This window comes from Centropristis striata, chromosome 24 (assembly GCF_030273125.1).
Source record: "Centropristis striata isolate RG_2023a ecotype Rhode Island chromosome 24, C.striata_1.0, whole genome shotgun sequence".
Classification (NCBI taxonomy): domain Eukaryota; kingdom Metazoa; phylum Chordata; class Actinopteri; order Perciformes; family Serranidae; genus Centropristis; species Centropristis striata.
This window is the reverse complement of record NC_081540.1, coordinates 17582839-17610203: the sequence shown is the minus strand read 5'-3', so window position 1 is coordinate 17610203 and position 27365 is coordinate 17582839. Positions and strand designations below refer to the sequence as shown.

Sequence of the window (27365 nt, the reverse complement as noted above, 5' to 3'; positions counted from 1 at the left end):
ACAAAAATCTGCAATTTATTCATTTATATTAAATCATAGTTTTCATTTACTTTTTATATTTTACCCATATGTATTTATTCCAATTAAACATAACCACACATTTTAAATAAAAAGAAGAAAATTCTGAAACATGAAGATAAAAGTTTGTCTTGCATCCCGGTAAATTTCTTCCACGTTCTTCATGCAGCAAACTGAAGTGAAAACTCTGCAGGTTTTGTCAGAATCATGGGAATTTATTACATCAGCAGTTGCAGCAGAAACATTTTTAAAATCTTCTATTATTTATTCCTCCAACATGGCCGACAGACCGCTGAGTCAGCTCTTTAAAGTCTTGAAAGTCACCGCCGCAGCTGCTTCCAGGATTTGGTGTTTTAGGTGAAACTCATTTTTTCCTCCTCTCTCAGCCCTGGTGCTGCTCACTACAAATCCCACAATGCACCACTGGCTCCGTGTTAAGCTCAGTAAGTCCGCAAAAGTAGCAGCCACAAATCAGAGAAGAAGAAAAAATAAAAACACAACGTTGATGCTGAAGAACAGGCACGTTGGAATACTGAGTGTGTGTGTGTGTGTAGTCTAAACTATCACTGTTTACAACAGTGGAAAAAACGTTTGTTTCTCACAGAAAAACACTTTCACGTCTTTTTTTTTCTTTTTTCTTTACTTTTTCCCGACGTCATCTGAGGGAGGAAGTATGTGTGTATGCGTGTGTTTATGGTCCCTCAGATGATCTCAAAGGTCTTCTTCAGCTCCATGATCAGCTGCCAGTCAGTTTTCTGCATCTCGTCTCTGAACCAGTTCTTCAGAGCGTCGATGGACGCCCGCGTGATCTGAAACACACACACACACACAGCATATTAAACTATTTCCATGTCTCCTGTCCTCTCCTCTCTGCTCTGTGTAAACAGCATCTCCTCTCTGCTGTGTAAACAGCCTCTCCTGTCCTCTCCTCTCTGCTGTGTAAACTGCCTCTCCTGTCCTCTCCTCTGTGTAAACAGCCTCTCCTGTCCTCTCCTCTCTCCTCTGTGTAAACAGCCTCTCCTGTCCTCTGCTCTGTGTAAACAGCCTCTCCTGTCCCCTCCTCTGTGTAAACAGCCTCTCATGTCCTCTCTGCTGTGTGTAAACAGCCTCTTCTGTCCTCTCCTCTCTGCTCTGTGTAAACAGCCTCTCCTGTCCTCTCCTCTCTGCTCTGTGTAAACAGCCTCTCCTGTCCCCTCCTCTCCACTGTGTAAACAGCCTCTCATGTCCTCTCTGCTCTGTGTAAACAGCTGCTCCTGTCCTCTCCTCTCTGCTCTGTGTAAACAGCTGCTCCTGTCCTCTCCTCTCTGCTCTGTGTAAACAGCTGCTCCTGTCCTCTCCTCTCCGCTCTGTGTAAACAGCCTCTCCTGTCCTCTCCTCTCTCCTCTGTGTAAACAGATTTTCAGTATTTATCACATGACCGTTGGTCTCAGCAGAATCAATCATGTCTCCACAGTGTCTCTGAGGAGCAGAATGTAATGTTTTAACAGGATCTGGTTCGTGCAAACGCTTTATTTTAAATGACATGTAGAATGAAGTGATTTTGACCAAAACATCACAATTTTCAGCTTAGTTTTGTTTACTTTTCTAACTAAAACTTTTGTAACTGATGATCCGTTCAAGGACCGTCAGAAAGTTCAAACCGTAATGCCGTTTTCAGAGTTTCATTCTACGGTAAATGATTATTAGTTTTGGCGATCTTTTAAAGAAAAACAATCTTTTCGACAGACACTCCATCCCTTTTATTCCCTCCTCCTCCTCCTCCTCCTCCTCCTCCTCCTCCTCCTCCTCCTCCTCCTCCTCCTCCTCCTCCTCCTCCTCCTCCTCCTCCTCCTCCTCCTCACCTTGCTGACGATGATGTCGGTGGCTTCAAAATGGCGTCCGTACATCTTGGGCGACTCTCCGGGAATGGGCTCGATCTTGATGCAGACCTCCTGGCCTTTCTTGGCGCTGTCTACGGACTTGTGGTTCATCTCGATGCTGGTCACCACGCCGATGTCCACAAACTGGAACAGAAACCACCAGCTCACATCATTTACACAATATTTACAAATACTACAGATGCAACAATTCATCAGCCAATTTATGTACCAAAAAAATATTGAAAACTGATCATTCTAAAAAAGAAAGAAAAAGTAAGTTTGTGGAAATGAATGGAGGAAAACACAAAGGAAAAAAACATTTATGAATACATTTTAAAAATAAAAAATACACATTTAAGAAAAAGTACATTTTTAAAGAGCAAAACAAATCATATTTTTTTAAAGCGAAAATTATTATTTATTTAATTCATTAGATCTTAATTTAATTTATTTCAATGTACTCAGTTATTTTATTAATTATTGATTTTACATTTTGTATATTTATATTTTAATTGAAAAAACAAAACATAATACATGTACAAAAATTTAAAATGAATAGCAAATGCAAAAACTAAGTTAATGACTCAAAAATTAATGAAACATTTAAAAAAAACCTACACATTTATATAAAAAAATATACATAAAAAAAAATCAAAATACAGAAATATATAGAAATGCTTCATCACCATGGTAAAATAAATAAGTCCAATATTAAAATAAATAGGTAGTCGTGTACCAGGGTTATTTCATACATGTCTATGATTGTGCTCATTCAAAGACATTAAAACAGTTTAGTTAATTTATTACTAATAAAGTTGTTTTTTACCATCGCCTTTTCATCCCTATTAGCCAGGCGCCTTATTTTGTGTAATTGGAAATCGGTTAGGCCTCCCATGCACAGGCGCTGGGTTGGGGATGTAATGGCGCATTTGAAACTTGAGAAGTTGAAACACTCAATCAGGGGATCAACCCAGAGGTTTTACAATGTTTGGCAGCCATTTTTAAACTACTTCAATTTGGAATTCCCGGCTAGGGACACTGAGACAACTAGTTAATTGACTCACGATCTCTGTAATGGGATAGAATTTTTACTCTTTATTTTTATTTTATTATTGTTGTTTTTATTATTGTTATTATTATCATTATTATACATTTTCTGTTTTATACGTATATGTTTATGTTATTGTTGTGGCTTTACTTTCCATATATTTTGTGACTGCTGTTTGCTGTCTTGTTGATTGTGTTGTATGTGTTTTCAGCATAAAAAGTATATAAAGTCGCTTTTTGTTGCCCAGGCCCGAAAGAGGGAATAAACAACAATAATAAAAAATAATAAAAACAACAGCTATTGGCTTAATTCATATATTAAACATGTGAATTTGACTGTTTTTGTGTGCGTCTTACAGCTTTACTGGGGACACAGAGCGGCGTTCCTTGTCGCAGCACGCCGGCCTCGATGACGACGCCCATCACGATGGGATCTCTGGAGTTAAAGATGAACTGAGGAAGAACTCGCACCTTGGCAGGGAACACAGCTATGTGTCTGACGAAAACACACAAAAAACACATCAGGACACAGAGTAGGGTTGTCACCATACTAAAATTTTCAACTCGATACCGAAAATCAGGAGAATATTCGATACTCGATACCATTTTCGATACCACAAGGATAAAAACAAAGACCCCAAAATTTAACAGAAATATTTTTGTTAAGAAAAAGGCAACATGTAAAAATTAACACAACCACAGGTTAAATATTTATAATAAAAAAATGTTGCGCAAAAAGAAACTGCAACTATGATAACAAGCTTCAGGTCTGAGGTAGGGAAAAAAAAAAAAAAATAAATACAATAAATAACAATTAGAACAATATTTTGAGGTTGTATTGTTTAGCTGCTTAACCCTTAACAGGGCACTCATTGAAATACTTGCAAATTCCAAAATTCAACCCTAGAGAATATTGGAAGATATTTCATACGGACCCGGGGGAGGGGGGTCATATTTTGAGAAAAAAAATGTACGAGATTAAAGTGGCAAATCTACGAGAAAAAATGCGCAGATTTATGAGATTTAAAGTGGTGAATCTGCGAGAGAAAAAAAAAGCTTTTTTCCCCACTTTTTTTTCTCGTAAATCTGTGACTTTTTTCGGGCAGATTTCCCACTTTAAATCTCTTGAATCTGCGACTTTTTTTCTTGTAGATTTGCCACTTTAAATCGAGTAAATTTGCAACTTTTTTCTCGAAATATTACCTCCCCCCACTGAAGTTACCAAATACGGTTCTTCGCCCGATAAAGGGTTAATAAGTTGTTGGATCGATACTTTTGAAAATGAGTATTGTGTTCGGATACGACGTTTTAGTATCGATACTTTTTTCAGTATCGATACTTTTGACAACCCTAGGACAGAGTCAAGAACAACAAGGAAAAGGAAAAAAAACACAAGTTCTTCAAAGACGTCCTACTTGTACTCGTCTTGTTTGGCCTTCTTGTAGTCCTCCCTGTACTTGGTGAAAGCGTCAAACAGATGGTAGATGATTTCAGCCGAGAAGATCCGAACTCCCAGGCTGTCGGCCATCTCCTGACTCTCTCTCTCCACCTTCACGTCGAACGCCAAGATCACCGCGTACCTGCACACACGAGTCCAACAACACTGGCATCATCCGCTGGCTGAGATTAATCACACATCTTCTCTGTCTTTACATCCTTTACCATCTGTGTCTCTGCTTCAGACTAAACACTTTGTTGTTGTATACATGTGAATGTGTTTATGGTACGATTGAGGAGTTACCAATTAAGATTATTCTGTTTCAAATTCTGAAACATGAAAATACATTTTTAAATAAATTCTTCCATGTTCTTTTGCAGTATTTATAACGTATTCATGTTTATATTTAGCATTGTATATATTTCTTCATATATATTTTTCTTAGTCATTAAAATAAGGTCGTATTAGTCACGTATTGATCGTTTAAAAAAGAGAAAAAAAAGAAAAGGAAAATTCAGTTTTTAAAATGTATTTGTTTTGCATTGCGGTAACTTAATAGTTAATGTAGTAATTTACTTTCATATTTTACACATTTAACCAAACGTACATATTTCTTTATTATTTTTTCTTCCTCTTGAAAATTTGGTAGTATTAGTAGTCACATATTGGTAGTTTTTTTTTTTTTTTTAAAGAAAAGAAAAAGGAAAATGAAAACAAGTTTTTAAAAAAAATGTTTTTCCTTGTTCACAATTATTTTACTGCCCAAACGCCTCACGAAAACATGGGAAAAAAGGTTGGAAAATACCTGTTTCCCTGACAGTCAAACTGTCCATAAACTTCTGATTCTTCTGGTTATTATCAAATAAAAGCAAAACTACCAAGAATGTGGCACTTTAATCAATAAGATATTTCATTATTGACAGCTAATATATACAAAAGGTAGTACATATTTAAAAAAGCATAATAATAACAATAATGTACAAAAAAATGAATAAATAAACTATATTGAGATATATTGAAAGTGATTAGACATTTGTTGAAATTAAACCTCATTACAGTATGTTAAAAAGTTAAAATTAATCCTTGAAAAAATTAAAATGATGTTGACATAAATGCATCAATAATAATAATAATAATAATAATAATAATAATCCAATAATTTATTTTGGATATATGATACAATCTGAGTGGATCCATTCTGCATAATGAGTACTTTTACTTTTGATACTTTAAGTACATTTTGATGCTGATACTTTTGTAATTTCACTTAAGTTTTGAATGCAGGACTTTAAACTGTAGTGGAGTCATTTAACAGTGTGGTATCAGTACTTTTACTAAAGTAAGAGATCTGAATACTTTTTCCACCTCTAGTAATATTACATCAACCTTTGACACGAACGTCCGGGGGTCTTTATTCCCGAAGAACAAGGCAGAGTTTAGACCCTGTGGAACAATAACACATCTTATTGAAGGGGTTCCCCAGGGTTCTGTTTTGGGCCCATTATTGTTTATTTGTACATAAATATATTTAGATAGTTTTTACCAAACCAATTTCTTGCTGATGATACACTATGATACACTGATGATAAAATACACATAAATATAAGCATGTAAAAGAAAAGGAATACTGCGATTGTTCGAGTGATAATGTGATGATTAACACCTGCTGAGCAGCCTTTAATTCCCAAACCCTCTTCTACAGAATAATATTTGTGACCGTTACAGCCGGGTGTGATTCACGGAGCGTGTTCAATGATTTGGCTCTGGGTTTGGTGATGTTGCTTGATCTATCTGCCACTTTCAGGCTTTAATAAAAGAAAGTAGCTTGACATTTTGGATTGTTGATTTTTGTTGTAAAAAATAAATAAATAAATAATAATAATAATAATAATGTACAGGCCCATGTATGCGTTTCTGTATTTATTCATGCAGGATTTATTCTTTAATATTGATTTAAACAAAGAGACGTACTGTGGGTCGTGCTCCAGCATGGCGGACGCCTTCATCACGTCCCTCTTATGAACCGGACCGATGTTGATGCCGGCGTACTACAGAGGCAAAAGGTCAGGTCAGCTCTTGTTTGAGGTTCTGTTTTGTTTCAAGTTAATAGTCAGAGCGGTACTTACGGGGACTTTAGACGTCCGGAGGAACTCCAGCAGAGCCTCCAGGGAGCCCAACGTGGACGCCTGCACGTAGACGCCTTTCTCCTCCAGCTTGATGCAGCTCAGAGTCTGCTTCAGCTCCCGCACCAGTTCATCCTGAAAACCAGCAGCAGTCAGTCAGTCGACTGGAAGCCTCACATACAGTAAGGTGTGCTTTATCATTGTGTGTGTGTTCGTCACCCTCAGGATGGGGATCTCGTCGTCCTTGTGAGCCACCAGCAGGGGGAGCCCTGCCAGCGTCTTCTCCAGGTCTTTACCCAGAATCTTCACGCCCTGAGCCGTCGACACCTCTTTGTGCTTCTCGTACTGGCTCTACACACATCAATCAGCCAGTCAGTCATCAGTATTACCATTATTGTTACTCATGCATGCTCTTTAAAAAAAAAAATATATATATATATATATATATATATATATATATATATATATATATATTAGGGCCGGGACTTTAACACGTTAATTCAGATTAATTAATTACACAAAAATTAACGCGTTTAAAAAATTGACGCATTTTAATCGCACTTATTTTTGCACCGCGGAACGTTTCTCACTGGATGATTTTCAGGCAGGCCGATATATATATATAGCAGCTAGCGGCTAGTGTGGTAGCTAGCATGGATTGTGTTTTACTTAAAAAACCAAAGTATTATAGTTTACAAAGGGTCTACCTACCTATAGGCTACCTGAATCTCTGAAATGTACTATATTTCTAAATATGCTATTGCTACACTTGATGGTCTGTTGGACTTGAACAAAAATAAACAATATTTTTGTTGCTTAAGCTTATGTATTCAGTCATTATTCAATGGTATACTAAAAATCCATGTGAAAAAAATTACTTCTCACTGTTCTCAGGTCAAGTATTTATATGCGATTAATTTCGATTAATTAATTACAAAGCCTCTAATTAGATTTTTTTTTTTTTATCGAGTCCCAGGCCTAATACATATATTTTATTTTTTTATTCTATTTACATTTTAGTAGTACCGCTTTCTCTGCCTAATAATGATACATAATATTTCTTATCATATATTAATACTTAACTGCTAGATCTATAACTGAAACACACACACACACACACACACACACACACACACACGGGTACCATTATTGTCGTTGTTTAATATTCACTCCCTGTCTGTCTATGTCACTGTATTGTATTATTGCACAATAAAAAATTTAAAATAAGTTATACAGCAGGGAATTCATCAATACACCTTTTAGGCAGGAAGAGTTTAAAGACAAACTGTGGCCTCTGGTGTCAGAGTCAAGCATTATATTCACATGTTACCTTAACGCGGAGCTCCTTCAGAGGGGGTGGCAGCAGCAGCCCTCTGATCTGCGTTACAATTGGTCCCTCCACCCCCGGAACGATAATGGTCTCTCCCTCCCTTAGGCGCCCGTTAATCAGGATCACGTCTATCGTGGTTCCCATTCCGGGCAGAGCTTTTACCTGAACACAAAAGTACTCCCATCAGGTACATCCAGTAGGACTGTGGAGGTCGGCTAGAACCAGAACATCCGACCGTCTTACCTCCATGACCTGAGCTCGCAGCTCGTCACAGTGTGCTAACCGGCGTGCTAACAAGGTCTGAGTGAGCTCCACCAATAGGGCGATGAGGTTTCCCATCCCGTCGCCGCTGTGGGCTGAGGTGGGAACTAACGACACGAACGTCCGGGGGTCTTTATTCTCGAAGAACAAGGCAGCGTTTAGACCCTGTGGAACAATAACACATCTTATTGAAGGGGTTCCCCAAGGTACTGTTTTGGGCCCATAAATATATTTAGATAGTTTTTACCAAACCAATTTCTTGCTGATGATACACTACGATACACTGATGATAAAATACACATAAATATAAGCATGTAAAAGAAAATGAATACTGCGATTGGTCGAGTGATAATGTGATGATTAACACCTGCTGAGCGAACTCCACGATGACAGCCTTGGCCCTCTCGTCAAACTCATCCTTGGTGTTCTTCTTCTGCTTCTTCAGCGTGGTCACGACGTCAGTCTCCGGACTCTTCTTCCAGTCGTACAGACGGTCGATCTAAGAACAAACAAGTGTCAGAATACAAGAAGAAGAAGAAGAAGAAGAAGAAGAAGAAGAAGAAGACATCTGAGGACAAAGCGGGGGCTGACCTTATTGAGGGCAACAATGAAAGGGCACTTCTTCTCCTTCAGCAGGTTGATGGACTCGAGTGTTTGGGGCTCCAGGCCGTGCATGATGTCCACCACCAGGATGGCGATGTCGCACAGCGAGCTGCCTCTGTTCCTCAGGTTACTGAATGGACATATTCAGAACTAGGTGAACTTTTATTATCATTTTAAGTCATTAACTAACTGGACACAAACAAACAGTGACACCTTCACAAACATTTTTAACTCTCTGAACCTCACCAAATGGATGTTTTCTTTAAAAAAATAAAAATTAAAAAAATGCATTATCGTCCTTAAATGCATTATCGGTTATAAACATTTCCGTTAGAAAAAGTTTTAAAAAACTAAGCTTACAATAGGGATTTCCTGTTATTTAAAATGTGCCAAAAATAAAGTGAATGATTTTCCAATATTACTGACACTCTGTATATAGATTCCATTTTATTCTAATGAAGAAAAAAAACATCTTAGAATTTCAACTTGTGTTTTTACTTTTTTTATGATGCATGTCATAACTTTTATTCCATACATTTTTGAGTTCTAGCCATGAGAGAGAGATTTTATATATATATTTTATATATTGCAGTGAAAACCATGGCCACAGTGACTAAAATGTAAAATGCCTTGAAGCAGCTGGTTGGGGTTCAGAGAGTATTGTTACTCAGAGGTATTGGTATAACCTGAAGGACTCGTGTCCCGGTGTGTCGATGATCAGCATGCCGGGGATCTTCAGGTTTTCTTTCTCAAACTGCAAAAAAAAACAAAAAAACAACAACAACGCTCAAATGAATGTGATACGTATTGTTAAGAGTTCAGACAAACCTGAGCTTACATCAATGTCGTACATTTTTCACCATCCTCGTCTGCTCCTCGATCGTCTCTTTGGGGACGTTTGTGGCTCCGATCTGCTGAGTGATTCCTCCAGCCTCGCCGTCCTGGACGTGTGTGTGTCGCAGCTACACACGCATAATAATAATAATTTAAAAACATAATTTATCACAAATAAAAAGTAAATACTTACAATAATCCTAAAATGCACGACAGCATCAGAAACAAGTCACACAGTCAACAGTTACTTTTCTACAAAGTAGGGCCGGGACTTTAACGCGTTAATTAAGATGAATTAATTACACAAAAATGAACACGTAAAAAAAATGACGCATTTTAATCGCACTTATTTTTGCACCGCGGAATGTTTCTCACTGGATGAGTTTCAGGCGGACCGATTATACTGGAGCACCAGCTAGCGTTCATGAGTTCAGACAACAACAAACCACAGTGAACATGAAGGAAGAAGCTGATGAGACGCTTTGGTTGGCCCCATGGATGATGGGACATTTAGCTACTAAAAACCAACGGATGGAAGCGTCGATAAGAGCATGGTTGTGTTGCTATGCAACAAGGAATTCACATATCACCGCAGCACATCAAGCCTCAAGTATCACCTCAATGCTAAACATACAGCAGCTAGCGGCTAGTGTGGTAGCTAGCGTGGATTGTGTTTTACTTAAAAAACCAAAGTATTATAGTTTACAGAAGGTCTACCTACCTATAGGCTACCTGAATTTCTGAAATGTACTATATTTCTAAATATGCGATTGCTACACTTAATGGAAAAAAATGCACTGGTCTGTTGGATTTAAAAAAAAAAAATTGTTGTAATTGTTGCTTAAGCTTATGTATTCAGTCATTATTCAATGGTATACTAAAAATCCATGTGAAAATAATTACTTATCACTGTTCTCAGGTCAAATATTTATATGCGATTAAAATGCGATTAATTTCGATTAATTAATTACAAAGCCTCTAATTAATTAGATTAATTTTTTTAATCGAGTCCCGGCCCTAATAAAAAGTAAATAATTACTACAATAATCCTAAAATGCACGACAGCATCAGAAACAAGTCACACAGTCAACAGTAACTTTTCTACAAATTGTAACTTTTCAGCCCACAATAACTTCACAGAGAGTCAAAGTTACTTTGTCGAGGATCTTTGTCTTTCCGGTGTCGACGTGTCCGAGCACACACACCACCGGCGATCTCAGTGTGTCTAGGTCGATGTTCTTCAGGTTCTCCGCTCGCCGTTTCTGTGGAAACACAGAGAAACCTGATGAGTCAGAGAGCAGCTCCCTCCCTCCTGGCCACTCCTCGGTGCTCCTCTCACCTCGATCCTCCTCTTGGCGCGGTCGTACAGCCGCTCCTCCTTCGTCCTCCCGTCGTCATCGTCGCTCTCGCTGCTCTCGTCCTCGCTCTCCTTTGCCGCCCTCCTTTTGCCCTGACTTGCCGGTGCAGGTGTTGGCGTCGCCTCCTTCTCCGTCTCTTCCTCGCTTTCCTCGTCGTCATCGTCTTCCTCATCGTCCTCCTCGTCGTCATCGTCATCTTCGTCCTCCTCTTCCTCCTCGCTGCCCGTCGGCTGAGGGGGAGCCGTGGTGTCCTCCTTCACCTCGATGTGGACTTTCTTCAACTCTGATACATGAAAAGTTTAAATACAAGCACCTAATTATTAATAAGACATTTAATATGAATTGAAAAGAAATTATTGGACAAAATAATTAACTCTATGGAGTCTTGGGCTATTTTGTCCATTTTTGAATCCTTTTCATGTCTTTGTAAGTCATTTTGTCTTTTTTGTTCATTTTGTGTCTTTTTTGTCATTTTGTGTCTTTTTGTCTTTTTTTGGTCATTTTGTGTCTTTTGTTGTGTCTTTTTTAGTTTTTTTGTGTCTTTTTTGGGTCATTTTGTGTCTTCTGTGTTTTTTTTGTGGTTATTTTGTCTTCTCATTTTGTGTCTTTTGTTGTGTCTTTTTTAGTTTTTTTGTGTCTTTTTTGGTCATTTTGTGTCTTTTTTAGTCATTTTGTGTCTTTTTTTGTTATTTTGTATCTTTTTTTTGGTCATTTGTGTCTTTTTTGGTCATTTGTGTCTTTTTTAGTCCTTTAGTCCAACATAAAATGGGATTTTGAATCTTTTTTTTTACTTCCAAAACACTATTATGCTCAATAAAGAATTTGAAATGTTGCAAATGTGAACAAAGGTGTCAAATCTAACATATAAGAGGGTTCCATCCAGTTCTATCATTTTATACTAAATATATTTGAGCTTGTCTCCAGTTTTACTTGGTATATCATCATCAAACTGAAACTGGCCTCATGGAGTTTACAGCCAGAACTTTAGAGGTAAATTTAGAACAAAGCAGCTCCACGCTGCTTTGTTTTCTAGTCTGGATGGAGTCAACAAGTCTGGATTTGGAGCTTTTGGAGACTCCAGAGGGTTAATATGCCATTAAAAAGTATGAAAACTAGCATTTAAAATAAATTAAGACATTAATTAATTGATAAAATGTAACATAAGTAGATTTTTCCATTTTAATTTGTTTTGTTTGCAATACAACTTGTATACATTTAATTTTCCATCTTTAAATGTATTATTCATTTTGAATGTATTTACTTATTTATATTTCTTTTTCATTTATTTAAAATGTTTTTTTTTGTTTTTTTTTTAATGTAATGCTTTCTTTTACATCTCGTGTTATTTTTCCTCACCTTTCTCCTCATCGGTGGCGATCGCCTCCCAGTCGTCTACCGCCGGTTCGGGCTTCACCTCTGCACACGGAGAGAGACGAGGAGGACGGACGGAGAGAGACGAGGAAGGAAGACAGAAAAAAAGGAGGACAAAAGGTGGACAGAGACGAGGATGGAAGAAGGAATAGAAGAAGTTGTCATGATGATGAATCCTGATCAACAGAAAACTTTCCGGGTCTCAAACGTCTCCGGACTCACCGGGCTCTGCAGCCGGCGTCTTAGCTTCCGTCTCCATGGGAACGGGCTCCGGCGTCTCAGGCGTCGGCGAGGTGACCTCTGACGTTTCTAGGGGGGACGCAGAGACGTTAATGTTTGAGCGTGTCTAAAGCCTGTCTGGTGTCCTCAGAGAGAGCCCGTACCTTCAGGAGTCTGAGCGGTGGGCTTCTTCCTCCTCTTATCCCCGTAAACTGGCTTCTTCTTTGGCATCGAGTCTTTGGATGGCACTTCTACTCCTGCACAGGAACACAACTGTCAGTCATCAGATACTCTCATGCATTAAAGTTAAAAAAATCTTCTGACTGAAATTTTATTTGCGCTACAGCCAAGTCACATGCAGTGTGTGAAACATGTTCCAGGTTACTGGGCAGGGACACCTGCTTAAGAAAAACTTATGTATAAGAATTCAGCACCAGATGCAGCCATCACATTTAACTGCTCAACCAAAACTGTTTACAGGAGAAGGATTTAAAACTGCTGTTCTATTGCATCTTGCATTTTTTTTGTCTTTTCAATTATTATTTTTTTTGCAAAGCTTGTTATTACTCTCTAAAATAATCAAGCATCTACATAACTTTTCATTACATTTTTTTATTTTCCTTATTATTTCAAGTTAACCTTTTATATTTAAGAAAATAGAAATAAAAAAATACATCAACAAACAGAAAAAGCACCAAACAAACAACACCAACTTAGGGATCTCTGTTTGTTTACAACAAGCACCGGACACTCTGTGCACAGTTAGCGATTCCGGTTAATTCACGATCACGATGTTTATGATCAGCGGAGGCACTGTGCATAATTAGCCATGCTGCTTTTTTTGCAACAGTTGCTTCTCCCGTGTTTAATCCATCGCTTATGTGATCACAGTCGAAACTGTCGCTAAGCAATTACGCTACAATTGAAAACCATGCGTCACCTCCAGAGTCTCGTAAATCCCTCTGGGTCCCTTTTTGTAATGGAGACACGCAGAGTGAGCGGACATTAGAGAGGGCGTGGCCTGAGACTTTCCCAGCGGCCACTCTTCCCCCTAAAGGAAACACAGCTATTGATCTCATAAGTGGCCTCTGTGAACTCCAAATGACGGAAATCCGTCGTAGCGTCGGGGAACTTTAATCGATGTATCCTTGAGGCTAATGCCAACACATTTGAAAACCCGCTGCAAATGTAGAAGAGGACAGCTGACGAGCAGCATTTAGTAGCCCCGCCCCCTGAGCAGCATGGAGTAGCCCCGCCCCCTGAGCAGCATGGAGTAGCCCCGCCCCCTGAGCAGAGCCATACGGACCTTGCGCCTGCAGCAGCTTCAGCGTGGCCTCGGCCCGAGCTCTCGCCTCCCTCTGGGCTTTGGTCAGCAGCTTGCCCTCCTTCTTCAGCCGCTCCTTCCTCTCCTTCTCCTTCTGCTTCTTCTTCTCCTTGCGCTCCAGCTCCAGACGCTCCTGCTCCTGCCTCTGCTTCTCCATCTCCTCCAGCCTGATCAGACGCTCCTCCTCCTCCCTCTTGGCCCGCTCCTCCTCCTACAAACAAACAAACAAACAGTCAAACGCTGTAAACAGTCTTGCCGTGGCTTGGTGACTGCGTTTCCCAGAATGCCTCACCTCCTTCATCTTGGCCAGAGCCTCCTGCATGGCCTTCACTGTGGCCTTGCTGGGTCCCTTCTTCTTCTCTTTCTCCTTCTCCTCCTTCTCCCCCTTCTTCTTCTTCTTGTCCTTCTTCTTTTTGTCGCCCTCCATCTCCTCTGTAAAAAAAGACAGCAGGAGAAGAAGAGTGACGTTACGAAAGGAGGGAGAACAAAAACAGACAGCAAGAGAGGAGAAATACATGAAGGACAGAAAAGAAGAAGTAGAACAAAAGAGGAAGAAGGAAGAAAGATGGGAAAAAGAATAGAAAAGGGAGGAAAAGTAGTAAAGAAGAAAAAGAACAGAAAAAAGAAGGAAAAGGACAAGAGGAAAAAGGTGACACAAACAAGAAGAGGAAGGTGGAAAAAAAAGGAGAGTGAAGGAAAAAAGGAGGGAGAACGGATGCAGGGAGGAGGATGAGGCACAGAAAAAATCAAAAGTAGATGGACGGAAAACAGTAGGAAGAAGGATGGAAAGAGAGGAAGAAATAGGGCAGAAAAGGAGGGAGAATGGAAAGAAAAGGAAAGGACAGAAAAGAGGAAGAAAGACAAAAGAAGGGGAAAGAGTAAGAGCAGGACAAAATTAAAAAAATTAGATGAGCAGGATAGAAAAAAGAGGAAATATAGGTGTGAAAAATGGAAAATAGACGAGGGAAAGAAAACTGGGACGAGAGGAGGAAGGGCTGAAACGGGAAGAAAAAAAGGAGGAATACAGGTGGAACAAAATGAGGGAAGATGGAAAAAGGAGGAAGGAAGAGTAAAAAAAGGAGGAAGGACAGACATTGGGACAGTCCTTCAGCTGTCGATGACGTAGTATCTTACCTTCCCCTGCTGGCTCCGCCCCTTCCTGTTCCTCGGCAGGCTGCTCTACCTGAGGGGGCGGGGCTTCTGCTGTTTTCTTCTCGGGCTCTTTCTTGGGCTCCACGCTGCCCTCCTTCTCCTTCTCTTTTTCTTTCTGCTTCATCCTCTTCAGCCGCTCCTCCTCCTTCTTCTTCTTGTCCCGCTCCTTCTTCTCCGCCTTCTTCTGCGCCGCCGTCTTCATCTTGAAGCCTTCTCCTCCCTCCTCCTCCTCGTCCTCGCTGTCTGCCTTGGCTTTCCCTTTGTTCTTCTTCTTCTTGTCTCTCCTGGAGGTGAGCTCCTCCTCCTCGTCGTCCTCGTCCTCCGACCCGTCCTCCTCCTTCCCTCCTCTCCTCACGCCGTCGTCCTCGTCTCTGTTGTCCTCGCCGTCCGACACCGACGCTTTCTTTCCCTTTTTGCCTCCTTTGGTCTTGAGGCGAGACTGCGAGCCGCTGTCCTCGTCAGAGTCGGAGGGAGGAGCAGCAGGAGGAGGAGCAGCAGGAGGCGCCTGGAGAGGAGCACAGAAAATATAAAGAAATTAACAGAATAAAATCAATTAAAAAACTAAATTCATCAGCAGATGTTCAACTTTACCACGAACCTCGAACAGATCGCGAGACAAAAAAATATTTAAAAAATAAAAGCAAAAATGTAAAAGAACTTGAATGAAAAGTGAACAGAGCTTTTTCAAGTTAAATTATAGAGGAAAGAAAATATGACATGAGGGCTGTTTCCACTAGCCCACAGCCCAATACCCGGAATGAGGCGGGTCTCACTCGCCGAAACGCCCCTAATTTGAATATGAGCCGTCCAGAGCGGACTTTTGACGGGTCTTTTTTCCGCCCTGAAAAAAAGCCTGGTTGCTGATTGGATAGAACGCTAAGCAGGATGTGACGTAGTACTTGACGCCACAACAACACACGCCATTTGTAAAAGCCAGCGAAGCAGTGTTGCCAACTTAGCAACTTTGTTGCTATAATTAGCAACTTTTCGGCTCTTCTTAAGCCTCTTAGTTAAGAGGTGTAAGAACGAGTCGAAGCGGCCCAGTCCTCCTGCAGCAGTCTCTCCCAGCTGCAGAGCCAGAGGGGATGTTAACCCCTTAGCGTCCAGTCTGCAAATTGCTAACAGGCTAACAGTTAGCTCTGTAGCAGTACAGTGTGTATGTGCTGCTGCTGCAGGAGAGGTGTTCACTTCGCGATCTCTGTTTGTTTACAACAAGCACCAGACACTCTGTGCACAGTTAACGATGCCGGTTAATTCACGATGACTATGTTTATGATCAGCAGAGACTGTGCATAATTAGCCATGCTGCTTTGTTAATGATCAGCTGCTGACGTTGTGCACAGTTAGCGACGGCGACCACAGTTGCGTCTCCCGTGTTTAATCCGTTGCGACGATCGAAAACCATACGTCACCTCCAGAGTCTCTAAATCCCTCTGGGGGCTAACTTGTAATGGAGAGTGAGCGGTCTTTTGAGAGGGCGTGGCCTGAGACTTCCCCGGTGGATACCCTTTACCCTGAAGGGAACACGGCTATGCATGCACATCATATTTTCCAACGGTCCTTAAGCAGGGTTTGTAAAAGAAAAAAAAAATATTTTAAATAAACTTCAGTGCAAAGTAAACATTTTCTATTTTGTTCAAGTGAAATTATAGAGAAAATGAGTGAATATTTAAATCTGCCGTTTTTAATGACTTGGTTCCTCACCGTCTTGTCCTCTTTCTGCTGCTCTCTGTCAGCCTGACCTTCGCCTTCATCGCCCTCCTCATCCTCAGGGCTCGCTCCACCTTTCTTGCCCTTCCTGGTCTTCTTCTTCTCAGGTTTGGGAGGCTCAATAAACTCCGTCTCCTCTGCAGCGTCGGATTTCTGGAGAGTTGGATGAATTCTGATTACATTTTTATTACATTTGTGCTGCTATAGTTGATTTTAGTTTTTTATGATTTTCATATATATAAATATATATGATTTTCAGGTCCTTAAGTCTTTGTTTATCATGGGTTTCTCAGTTTTATTTTTATGAATAGATTTTTTTTAGAGATGTTTAGGTTACAATGTTTTTATTTGTGAAATTATATTTTAAAGATTTTTAGGTCCTTAAGTCTTTGTTTATTTATAAAGAGTTTTTTTAGGTCTTTAATTTATTTAATGATTTTTTTTTAAAACAGCTATTCATTTATTTATGAAATGTTTTTATGATTTAGTTTATTTATAGGTTTTACCATCACCAGACACAGTCTTTATTTATAAAGGGTTTTTTATATTTTTGTATTTATTCTTATTTTTTCAAGAGATATTTAGGTTACAAAGTTTTTTATTTATTCATTTATATTTTACAGTTTTTCAGGTCAGAGAGCAGTAGAAAATCGTGCAGCCATGTAGAGACAGGAATGACATGCCTAGGGTTAAATAAGATAAATAACATGAGGCTGTTTAGTTTGTTTAATACCAGGACAAGATATAGAGCTGTTCTATAGGAAAGGGAACTTTAAATTACTGTTGAGATCTGACGCTCCATAGAAAATAAATTAATTTGATCTTCTAATATAATGGTAGGGGAAATACTGGATATTGTATATTTGATTATAAGTGTCTGTTTTGTATTTGTGATTCTGTTGTAGGGCTGGGCGATCTATCAAAATAAAAAATATATCCATATATTTTTTAATGCGATATGGAATTAGACCATATCGCATATATCGATATAGTTAAAAAAAAATATTTCTTTATATACAAATACTGCCTTTACCAGGGTTTGTCATATTTAGGTCTTTTGTAATGTTCGTTATTCTCTTCTCACATAAATATATTTATTTCAGAAAAAGATTGGCCTATGTTATTTCATAGGCCAATCTAAATTCTAAATTAAATAAATTCAAGATATTTTTTTATTTAAATGTGCACTTTATGGAGCTTTAATTTTTTTAAAAAGGTACTCCTCTTATACTGTATTTATGTTCATTTAGATAAGCAGTTTCAATAAAATGACTTGTGACATGTCATATTTGGCTTTGACTGAACATTTGCTCTCACTTTGCAATAGAATATTGGGATATATATTGATATTCAGCCTAAATATATCGGGATATGACTTTTGGTCCATATCGCCCAGCCCTACTTTGTTTGAGGCTTCAGCGTGTGCTTACCTTTCCTTTTACTCCCGGAGTCTCCAGAGACAACTCCTCCAGCTCCTTCAGGATGTCGTCCTCACTGCAGGAGGACAGACACGGGAGTTAGAAGACAAAGAAGAAGAAGAAGAGGGAAAGAAAAGGAAAGACAGAAGAAGAAGAAGAGGCGGTGTCGTACTCGAAGTCGTCTTTCTTGGCTCCTTTCTTCTTCTTCTTCCCTTTTGGCTCCTTGGAGGCTCCGGCTCCTTCGATCTCTGCAGCCAGAGCGTCGATGTCCACGCCGTCGTCTTTGGCACTGAGGAAGACCCATCGATGACATCATCAACCAATCAATCAATCAATCAACCAATCAGATCAGTAACCAGGTCAGACTTCCAGCCTGCAGGTTTCAACATGTGACATCAGCAGAACAAACCCCTCTCTGTGTAAGTGTGTGTGTGTGTGTGTGTGTGTGTGTGTGTGTGTGAGGGAACAATGTGGACATAAAGCTGCTGACTCTTCAGCCTTTTATTCTCTTTGTTCCTATCACTCTGTCACACTTTTACAACAAATATTATTACAAATATAGGAAAATTATCAACTGATATTTCTAATTTAAGTAATTTGATATTCAATTATTCATTTAAATTACCTTTTAATACTTTATTTTTAATGTATATTCTATTCATTTAAATGTATTTTAAGATTTATGTATGACTTGTTTAAATTTCAAAACAAATTAGTATAGGTCATAGAAGTTCTTGCAGTATTAGTATTTCAACTACAATCAGTAGCACAGAAATAAGTATTTAATAGTACTTTTAGAAGTACATAGTTCATAGCAGTATTTTAACCACAAATAGGACAAAAATCAATATTTAATTGTAGTTTCAGCTGTAGAAGTATAGTAAAAATCAGTATTAATAATAGCACTTTTGGCAACAGAAGTGGCAGTAGTTTACCTTGCAAGCAAGCATAGTATTAGTACTCCCAATAGTATTGGTAATCATATTTTAACAACTAGCAGAAGCATAAAAAGCAATCAACCTTTAGGACTTTTACAGTTGTAGTAGAAATAGTAGCACAAAAAGCAGAAAGTCTATAATTTTTAAGTTTGTGATATATTACATACATTTCGCTATTTTTTATTACTATTTTAATATAAAGATATACTTTCTATATGTGTTGGAGTAACTGGAGCGAACCCAAATTTCCCTCTTTTTTCAATATTGGTTACTTGTGGCACTACCATACAAAGCCGCATTAGTCGTTCTAGGTGTAATATGCCGGCAGTAGTAACAGTAGTAGTAACAGTAGTATGAGCAGTCAATGCAGCACTAGTACAAGTACAATAGTGGTAGAGAACACAATGGCAGGAACAGAGTACAGAACCGTCAGGCTGGCAGTGTTCAAAGCATCAGTGATAGGAGAACCAATAGATTAGATTAACATTTTACCTTCTTAGTCCCACAACGGGGACATTCAACCTCTGCATTAAGCCTCCTTTACACACTGAACACACACCATGCTAGGAGCAGTGGGCAGTAGGGCTGGGCGATATAATTAAACCATATCGCATATATCGATACAGTTCCATTTTTTTTTTTAAATATAAATGCTGCCCTTACTAGGGTTTTTCATATTTAGTTCCTTTGTAATGTTTGTTATTCTTCATTCATTCATTCATTCATTATCCGCATTTGGGTCGCGGGGGGCTGGAGCCAGCTGACTTTGGGCGAGAGGCGGGGTACACCCTGGGCAGATCGCCAGACTAGTCGGGCTGACACATAGAGACAGACAATCACGCTCTCATTCACTCCTACGGGCAATTTAGAGTAACCAATTAAACGTAAGTGCATGTTTTTGGACTGAGGGAGTAGGGTTCTCAAAAGTATCGATACTCAAAAAAGTATCGATACTAAAACGTTGTATCCGGATACGATACTCATTTTCAAAAGTATCGAGAATCGGTATTTGCATTACCTCTTTTATTATAAATATTTAACCTGTGGTTCTGTTTATTTTAACATGTTGCATTTTTCTTGTTAATATTGTGTTAATATTGAAAATTGTGGTATCGAAAATGGTATCGAGTATCGAATATTTTCCTGTCAAATATGACATGTCACAAGTAGTTTTATTGAAGCTGTTTATTTAAGTGAACATAAATACTGTATAACAGGAGTAGCTTTAAAAAAAAAAAAAAAAAAAAAAAAAAACAAAGCTCCAGAAAGTGCACATTTAAATAAAAAAATATCTTAAATAATAGTAGCTATGAAATAAAATAGGCCAATCTTTTTCTGAAATAAATATATTTATATGAGAAAAGAATAACGAACATTACAAAAAAATTCAATATGACAAACCCAAGTAAGGGCAGCATTTAAATATATAGTTAAAGAAAGAAAAAAATAACTATATCGATATATGCGATATGGTATAATTCCAGATCACATCTAAAAATATATGGATATATCGCCCAGCCCTACCCAGGAGTAAGAGTATCAGTAGTAGTATAGTAGTATGTATATATATATATATATATATATATATATAAAGAAAGAAAAAAATAACTATATCGATATATGCGATATGGTATAATTCCATATCACATCTAAAAATATATGGATATATCGCCCAGCCCTACCCAGGAGTAAGAGTATCAGTAGGAGACACAGTAGGAGTAGTATGTGGTTGTAGTATTAATAGCAGCAGTAGTAGTGAGTATAATAGGTGTACGCTATAACTACATGTACATACTTTTACTTCACTAAGGCTCAGAGGCAGGGCCGGTACTGTACTGTAGTACTGTGACAGTGTGGTGTGAGTACATTTACTGCAGTTAAGGACCTGAGTACTTCAGGTGTGTGTTCAGCTGTTACATCAGCTCTATCAGAGATAAACGTTAGCATGTAGCAGAGTTGGTGTGAAGCTGTGAGCGGCTGTCAGGAGTCATGTCCAACATTAAAGCCCAGTCTGGAGCTCACAGCCCGGCTACAGAGCGGCTAGCAGCCGGCTCTGTGGAAGCTAAGCTAGGCTAAACAGGCTGGTTCCTTAACCCGATAAACACCTGAGCTGTAAAGTAAAGGAGCCCGTGCGGGCCCAGGTGAGTCGGGAGACCCCAGGTACCGGTTCGCCGGTGTGTCGTCACTTATTTTAATTTAAAAATCTCCTGCACGCGTCCATTGACTCGTGGTTAGCACGGGCTAGGTGCTAAGCTAACAGCTAACCGGCTAACGGGCCCGTTTGAGGCGGCAGTAAACATCACACCTGTCCGGTGTCAGCGCGGACAGGTGAGGTGAGACACTCGGGAGGGGGTTTGTGTACCTGTCCTCTCCGGATTTCTTCTGTTTCTTCCCCATGCTGCCGCTGCGGTGCTCCGGGTCTCCGGGTCTCTCTCCGCTGCTCAGACACACGACGGCTCACATCCACTCACAGATCGTCGAGTGACGGACACTGAGAAGGAGGACACACTCCGACGATTTTCCCCTCACCTAAAAAAATGTTTGGTTATTTTTTTAACCTCGAAATTTGTTATTGGAGATTAGGGCTGCAACTAACGGTTATTTTCATTATCGATTAATCTGTTGATTATTTAAACGACAAGATTACGTCCTCAAATCTCTTGTTTTGTTCACAAATCAAAGAGATATTCAGTTTATTGTCATAAAGGAACAAAGAAACCAGAAATATTCACATTGAAGAAGCTGAAATCAGACAATTTGGCTTTTAGTCTTTAAAAACTACTACTACTCAAACCAACTATTCAATTATCAAAATTGTTGACGATTAATTCAATAATCGATTATTGTTCGATTAAGCTCTATTGGAGATGTTTGCTAGGTTGAATAAAATGTGAAAGATATTACAAAAGAAATATATTCACAGACTGAAAAGTGAAATCAAAATAGATTTATTTATTTATTATTTTAATTTCTTTTTAATTATTTTTGAATTACGCTTAAATAAAACATTACATTAAATTGTGTGCAAGCATTTTTTTAATAGCTTTTTTAAGATCATTTATTATATAATGATGATAATGGCTCTAAAATTATAGTGCCCGTGGCAGGTACATTATTATTATTATTATTTTTATTTTTATTATCATAGAAAAGCATTTTAAAATATTACATATCCAAAACCAACTGTATCTGGACAGACACATTGTTTGTGAATAAAATACCACATATTATGTGCTTTTATTCATAACTAATTATATAAAATAATTAAAATAATGAACACATTATAAATATAAATGAAACAATAGGGTTAGTGTGAGGATATAGTTCCTGGAGACACAGCCGAGTGACACCTCCTGTTTTTATTTCTCTCTCTTCGGCTGAGCTCCCAGCAGCACGCATGGCTCCATGGTACTGCGCATGCGTCCTGCGACATGCCCGGTCTGAGCTTCGTGTCGTTTTTGACCCAAATTTTTTTTAAATAATCGATCATTGCAGATTTTATTTGACAAATAAATAATGAATACAAACATTTTCATTTGTCACTGCTCGGATCACACTTCTATTATGTCCATATTAATTCACCAAAATATATTTTCTAATTTTTAGGAATGCAAAAACAAAACCTGAGAGTATTTGGTGTAATTATATGATTATAAAAACAATTACACACACACACACACACACACACACACACACACACAAATTATTATAGGGAAATTAAATTATTTAAAAAAAATAATTAAATTAAAATTAAAATTAATATAAAGACCAGCTGAGGAAGAACTTCGACCCAATCCGCCAGGAGCTGCGCAACTTGGGGATCCGACATGGAGTGATTCACCCCGCCAGACTGCGGATAACACATAAAGACCGGACTTATACTTTTCAAACGCCAGCAGAAGCTCGGGAGTTTGTCAGGAAGATCCAGGAGGACACCGGCGGGAGTTAAAAACAAATGGTTGATCGCTTGGATACGGTAATATAATACCTGAATTATGGTGCTGAAAATCACTATCACAAATTTGGCTTAACGTGTGTTCTGAAGGCGTATTAGTATTCTGAAGGTAATTTCAGTTAACAATATATATATTTTTATATATGCATACGTTTCCACTTCATGATGAGGCTGTATAATGACTCAGGTAGGCACATGAAAAAAAAAAACGCACATACTAAGGTACGTTGGGCTTTTGAACATGCATATTAAACGTAAAATACATTTGATTTATGGGGCATGCTTAATAAATAAAAAACGGTTGGTTGTAGATTAAAAATAAACACGCCACTTATGTTGCAGGCGAGTGTTAATTACTGTTATAATATAGCGGCAGAGTTGTTGTTTTTTCTAGTTTGTTATTTTTCTAAGGATAATTGAGTGGTTTGACTGATCCTCATTAAGTGTGGAACAGACGACAGCGATATCGGGAGTCAAGATGCTTTCAGGGGGGCTCTCACGAAAGTGGGAAAGGGGAAGTAATACATGTTCAGTGTGTGGGATTCGTGTTCAAGAGTCCATGTTTGTTATGCTCCTCCGTAAGTTTTCTTTTATATTGCAAGGTAATCTATCATTGTCTCTTATTAAAGATGTCTCAAGGAGTAAACCTTAATTTTGTCTCTTGGAACTGCAGAGGTCTACAACAATTTAGAAAAGTTAAACAAGTCATAAATAAAATAAAGGAAATGGACTCCAAAATAGTGTTTCTACAAGAAACGCATCTCTTAGAAAAGGATACTATTAGGATACGGAGGAGATGGCAGGGTAGTGTATATACAGCATCATTCTCATCTCAGGCCAGAGGAGTTATGACCCTCATCCATAAGACTGTCCCATTTCAAGTTAAAAATGTTATTAAGGATACATTTGGAAGACATTTAATTATTCAGGGCTCTCTACTGTCAGAAAACTTAAACTTGGTAAATTTATATGGCCCTAATACTGACGATCCTAGTTATTTTGTAAATCTGTTCCTTACTCTCTCAACATTTGCAGGACATTATATAATAGCAGGTGATTTTAACTGTACTTTGAATCCTAGTATGGACAGATCTACAGGACTAGATCCATCTCACAATAGGTGTAGAGCAGTAATTCATCGCTTTATTAAAGAATATAGCCTGTTAGATATTTGGAGAGAACTTAGACCACATGCCAAAACGTACTCTTGTTACTCAAACACATTTAAATCATATTCTCGTATTGATTATTTTTTAGTTTCTTCACAATTGCGGTCCAAAATTCATGACAGCTTCTATGATAATATTGTGATCTCAGATCACGCCCCATGTTGTATAGTATATGTTGATAAAAAATTGACAAAAGACCCAGCCAGATGGCACTTTCATCACAAATGGTTGCAAGATGAAGAATTTGTGAAATATATAGGAAAACAGATAGAAGAGTTTTTTGAACATAACACTACACAAACTTCTGCTAGTATAAAGTGGGAAGCTTTTAAAGCTTTCCTAAGAGGACATATTATCAGTTATACAGGTTCAAAATCAAAAAAGGCACGTGAGGAGAGAGTACAATTGGAATATAAAATAAAGACTCTCCAGGAAAAAGTTTATGAGAAAAGTGACCCACAAATGGAAAGCGAATTACTGATTTTGAGGGCTGAATATGATAAGCTGTCTGCTTCCAGAGCTGCCTCTAGTCTTCTAAGACTAAAGCAATCCTTCTTTGAACACGGTGACAAATCGGGTAAACTATTGGCATGGCAGATTAGACAACTGGAAACCAAAACATCAATTACAACCATTATATCTAATGGGGAAGATATAGTGGACCCTATAGAAATAAATGATGCCTTTAGAGGTTACTATAAAGAATTATATGATACTAAAAACAAGATTAATGTGCAAAATCTGAATAGTTTTTTGGATGAACTATCTATACCTAATTTACCTAACGAAGATAAAGAAGATCTGGAAAGGGAAATTACTAAAGAGGAAATAGGGCGTGCCATCGATAATATGAAGTCAGGAAAAAGTGCAGGACCAGATGGTCTCCCAATTGATCTATATAAAAAATTCAAAAAGAAGTTGCTAATACCTCTTTTCGAAATGTTTCTGGAGGCATTTCAGAAAGGCAGTTTTCCACCCTCTATGAATAGTGCTTTGATTACTTTATTGCCAAAACCAGGTAAACCTTCTAACAAGTGTGAAAACATGAGACCAATAAGTTTGTTAAATTCTGACCTTAAGATATTATGTAAACTGTTGGCAACACGCTTACAAAAGTTACTGCCGAATATTATTAATAGAGATCAAAATGGTTTTATAACAGGAAGGCAAGGTTTTCATAATGTAAGAAGAGTATTGAACATTATTCATACAAACAAAGAAATGTCGGATGCAGCACTCTTATCATTAGATGCGGAAAAGGCCTTCGATAGGGTCGAATGGCCTTATCTTTTCAATGTTTTAGAAAGGTTTGGAATTGGAAGTAATTTCATAAAATGGGTTAGGGTGTTATATAAAAATTCTACTGCAGAAATCTTGACAAATAGAAATATTTCAAAACCAATAAAAATAAGTAAAGGGTGCCGGCAAGGTTGCCCATTATCTCCTTTATTGTTCATACTAGCAATTGAACCTCTCGCAATCGGAGTGCGTTCACATCAGCAATTCTGTGGTATAACAGTGGGGCCGACAGAACATAGAATATCCTTATATGCTGATGATGTTATTTTATTCATATCAAATCTAAATCAATCGATACCGGCAGTGTTACAGCTAATCAAATCGTTTGGAGATGTTTCGGGATATAAGGTGAATAACACAAAATCTTCTATATTACTACTCAACTCAAATGAAAGAAAGAATCCAATTCCAAGCGTAATTCAATTTAATGTTGTAGATCAGTTTAAGTATCTGGGAGTACAGATTTTGCCAAGATTGGAAAACATGGTTGAAGCCAATTACGAACCTTTGATGATGGAAATTAATGAATCAATCGATAGATGGATGTCACTACCAGTATCTATGATTGGGAGAATTCATATTCTAAAAATGAATATACTGCCAAAGCTACTCTATTTATTTCAAAATATTCCTCTGCCACCTCCTCCAGATTTTTTCTTAAAAACTAAAAATATGTTCGTGAGATTTATATGGAAGAATAGGAGGGCAAGACTTCGTTTGTCTTTGTTATATTTGCCGTATGACAGAGGGGGCTTAAAGTGTCCAAACCTATTGTGGTATTACTGGGCTGCGCAGCTGAGGTCTGTTATGTTCTATTTTTCAACAAATGAGCCTCCACATTGGACTGAAATGGAGTCTCACGGTCTAGCATTGCCTCTTCCCTCATACATGTACTCAGACACAGTAAAAAGATTAAAGAAACAAACTAAAAACCCAATTGTAAAGCATATGTTAAAGATATGGTATGATGTTCAAAAATACTTAAAGGAACAGCATACATTATCTCAATATAGTCCAGTATGGGGTAATCGTTCTTTTGTACCAGGGAGAGCGGATGCAGCGTTTAAATTGTGGCACTCTAAGGGACTTAAAATGGTCCAAGATCTTTACTTGACAGACTCAGATAATATGATGTCATTCGAGGAGTTGTGCTTTAAATTTGGCCTCAACAGGAAACATTTTTTCAAATACCTTCAGCTTAGAAGCTTTGTTAAAGTAAATCAAAATAATTCACTTACTAGACCCCCACATTCATCCTTGGAGAAAATTATGATAAAGAACAGTTTAAAAAAGGGTATCATATCAGAAATTTACAGGTTGCTGACATCTTATTCATCAGAAAACGCACAGTATAAATTGAATGCATGGAAGGAAGACTTGCAGTTAGAAATTTCGGATGAGGATTGGGAAGCAGCCTGTGCTAAGGCTCACACTATGTCCATAAGTACACATCTTAAACTTATACAGTACAAATGGTTAATGCGGACATATGTGACACCGATGGATTTAAATAGATATAATAAAAATATACCAGATGTATGCACGAAATGTATGGAATCCAGAGGAACTTTGTTTCACTGCATTTGGCAATGCAGAAAGATTAAAATATTCTGGGAAGAGGTAAGAGCTATAGTCGAGAAGATTATTTCAAAACAAATTCTACTGGACCCTAAACTTTTTTTGTTTGGCTTATACCCAGAGAAACATAACTACAGTAGGAGTGAGCGGACATTTATAGACCTCAGCTTGCTTTATGCTAAGAAATGTGTTGCATTATTGTGGATAAAGATTTATAAACCAAGTACAACTCAATGGATAAGACAGATGTTAGCAAGCCTTCCTTTAGAGAGAATAACTTACATATTAAAGGCTAAACGGCATGTATTTGAGGACATATGGAGCCCTTTCATTAACTACATTAAAGACTTAGATTTAACGG

General features: G+C 38.2%; 1 protein-coding gene across 1 annotated transcript; it reads right to left on the bottom strand.

Moving 5' to 3' along the window:
- Positions 1-212: 212 nt before the first annotated feature.
- On the bottom strand, positions 213-21510 carry eif5b (eukaryotic translation initiation factor 5B). Its single transcript, XM_059328057.1, has 25 exons — positions 21366-21510; positions 18238-18354; positions 18078-18141; positions 16642-16800; positions 14920-15442; positions 14078-14217; positions 13768-13996; positions 12626-12718; positions 12465-12551; positions 12228-12287; positions 10853-11154; positions 10668-10775; positions 9531-9641; positions 9366-9433; positions 8668-8809; positions 8444-8575; positions 8059-8241; positions 7816-7977; positions 6705-6836; positions 6489-6620; positions 6334-6410; positions 4340-4504; positions 3282-3420; positions 1860-2021; positions 213-827 (listed from the first exon to the last, which is right to left on the bottom strand). Exons 1-25 carry the CDS (start codon positions 21398-21400, stop codon positions 720-722), a joined length of 3630 nt encoding a protein of 1209 aa, XP_059184040.1. The 5' UTR covers positions 21401-21510; the 3' UTR covers positions 213-719.
- Positions 21511-27365: the final 5855 nt, after the last annotated feature.

Excerpts from the sequence above, each read along its gene's own strand:
- eif5b (XM_059328057.1), bottom strand. The coding sequence starts at position 21,400 with ATGGGGAAGAAACAGAAGAAATCCGGAGAGGACAG. Across the intron at positions 14,218-14,919 it reads GGCGGAGCCAGCAGGGGAAG|AGGAGATGGAGGGCGACAAA; the intron begins GTAAGATACTAC and ends CTTTTTTTACAG. Across the intron at positions 12,552-12,625 it reads CACCGCTCAGACTCCTGAAG|AAACGTCAGAGGTCACCTCG; the intron begins GTACGGGCTCTC and ends CGTCCCCCCTAG.